This window comes from Triticum aestivum, chromosome 2B, assembly GCF_018294505.1.
Source record: "Triticum aestivum cultivar Chinese Spring chromosome 2B, IWGSC CS RefSeq v2.1, whole genome shotgun sequence".
Classification (NCBI taxonomy): domain Eukaryota; kingdom Viridiplantae; phylum Streptophyta; class Magnoliopsida; order Poales; family Poaceae; genus Triticum; species Triticum aestivum.
This window is the reverse complement of record NC_057798.1, coordinates 796,648,488-796,650,893: the sequence shown is the minus strand read 5'-3', so window position 1 is coordinate 796,650,893 and position 2,406 is coordinate 796,648,488. Positions and strand designations below refer to the sequence as shown.

The 2,406-nt window shown below is 48.9% G+C and overlaps 1 protein-coding gene across 1 annotated transcript; it reads right to left on the bottom strand.

Moving 5' to 3' along the window:
- Positions 1–1,561: 1,561 nt before the first annotated feature.
- LOC123042834 (uncharacterized) lies at positions 1,562–2,199 on the bottom strand. The gene has a single exon (XM_044465211.1). It carries the CDS (start codon positions 2,090–2,092, stop codon positions 1,727–1,729), a length of 366 nt encoding a protein of 121 aa, XP_044321146.1. The 5' UTR covers positions 2,093–2,199; the 3' UTR covers positions 1,562–1,726.
- Between the last annotated feature and the right edge of the window lie 207 nt (positions 2,200–2,406).

The window sequence follows — 2,406 nt, the reverse complement described above, 5'->3', positions numbered from 1 at the left end:
GCCAGAAGGAAGCATCACGAAGGGCCATGAAAATGAGGAGGTCATTGATTTTTGTGTTGACTTTATTCCTGAACTTAAGCCGATTGGTGTTCCTGAATCGCGGCATAAGGGCAGACTTGATGGAAAAGGCACGCTAGGAGGGGATCAAATAATATGTATGGACGGGCATTCTCTCACTGAAGCACACTATATAGTTCTACAGAATTCCGCCTTGGTGGCTCCGTATATGGAGGAACACCAGAATTTTCTACACTACAAATACCTGGAGCAGTCTGACGACTGGATTACACGTGAACAAACGGGGACTTTCGCCGGTTGGTTGCAGACACGTGCCATGCATAATGGCGATATTGAAGATGACTTGTACTTGTGTCCCAGTTACCATCTTCGAATATAATGACTTTCAAAGCATACGACATAAATGGGAATACATTTTACACGATCGCCCAAGATAAGAAGAGCACCAACCAAAACAGTGGTGTCCGCTTTGATGCAACAACCAACACGGGAAAGGAAACATATTATGGTTACATAGAGGACATATGTGAACTTAATTATTGAGGTGGTTTGAAGGTCCCTTTGTTTCGGTCCACTCGAAGACCCAGCCCAACGCCCAGGTCTGATTTCCCCGGCCACCATATACACAGCTAGAATAAGAACCGTGTAGCCTCCCGCGGTGGCGGCATTTCTCTAGTATTGTCTCCGGTCATGCCGATGAGGTGCCGACTTCAACGACATAGCGACGACTGCACACACGCCAATGGCGACTCTGTCGAGCTCTTGTCACCTCTGGCTAAACTTAACAGGATGAGTACGTTGATCTCATAGTAGGTAAATGCCCATGCGTTGCTACGGGCGATAAGAAAGGTAGATGAAACAAATAAATGATTCAAACACAATTTCACATCGTAGATCTATCATGTAACAATCCAGTTTTAGCAATTTCATTGATTAACCAATGCTCTGAGCTTATGAAAAATTCTAAACATGAACTAACACATGTAGCTTTTGAATATGCACAATCTTAGTTGCATCTACCAAGCCGTTAGTACATGCAAGCTGTTTGCAAAACATCTTAGTGCAGTGCGTGCAATTCATGTCGCGCTCATGTCAGCCGGTGCGGCGAAGCGCGCATATTGCTTCTAGTTCGCTTCCAAATCACATCAGTACACCCACGGAACTTCCCCACCATGTCACTCATGAGTAAGTTATCAGCCCCGACCTGGTACACATAGAACAGAGAAGGGTGTTTCTGTTTGTAAAGAGGAACCATACCACGAAGTACAAAGCAAAGCTAAGTTGGTCCGAAAAACATCCCGTAAACTGACTTCGAAACTGCCATTTCCTTTTTCTTATTTTATTTTCCTATTGGTGATTCAAAGTTATGTTTTCATTTTCAGCTACTATCAGCGGAACAGCATGAACATTTTGGAGTAGTACACTACACGGTACGATGCAGTTGCAGCTAGCGTACGTCTCACTATTAGTTCAGAAGGCACGGACCAGGTCAAATTCAGTTTCAACTTTTATTTTGTCTTTGGCGCGCAACACATGGAACAGGTTAAATGCAAAGTTGTCACTTTGTTATTACTGCTGCCTGCTGGCCGGTGGTGTAGGATGCAAGACTACCGACGACGGCGAGAGGCGGAAGAGAACAAGCACATGGAAAAGAACAACCAACCAATCACCTCAAGATGGGACTCTACCTACTGGCACTGCCAAGCGCCTACTCGTCGCCGTCTCCGCCGCCGCCGAAGAGCACGGACCGGTAGTAGAGAAGGACGAGGACGAGGACCAGCATGAGCGCCACGCCGATGGCGGATTCCCCAACGTGGTGCACAGCGTCGGGCGAGCCGCCGAACGCGAACACGTCAAGGCCGCGGTAGGAGGATAGGAGGGTGATGAGGAGAAGGAGCCCGATAGGGAGGAGGAGTAGGCCCACGGGGCCGAGCAGCTCGGCGATGCCATCGGTTACCGGCGCACCCCCGTGACCCACGAAAAGCGGCCAGGCAACCAGCAGCCCCAAGGCCATCGCCAGCAGCAGCCCATGTGGCGCCCCTGGCGGCTCAGCGTAGTACTGCTCGTCCGCCATTGACACCTCCTTGTTCTCTTGCTAGCAGTCTTTGTCTCACCTGGCGACAATTGTGTGAGGCGTGGTAATGGTCGTGGCCAGTGGGTAGAGTACTCAAGCATTTAGAAGGGTGGGCGCGCAGCGCAGCGGAGATAGGCATGTGATTTAATGGGGGAGGGGCGGATATCACATGATGGAAAAAAGTGTTGGGGTAGTGGTAACGTATGGCTACTGAAAGTGGGCTCCAGGAAGGTTCCACGAAAGTTCAGACTAGTTTTTTTAGAAAGTTTAGGTCAACTCTAGCCGATCCCCTATAGAAGTTTCTAGTCGACTAA

What these genes read in the sequence shown, in the direction of transcription:
- LOC123042834 (XM_044465211.1), bottom strand. Translation starts at nt 2,092, where the DNA reads ATGGCGGACGAGCAGTACTACGCTGAGCCGCCAGGGGCGCCACATGGG.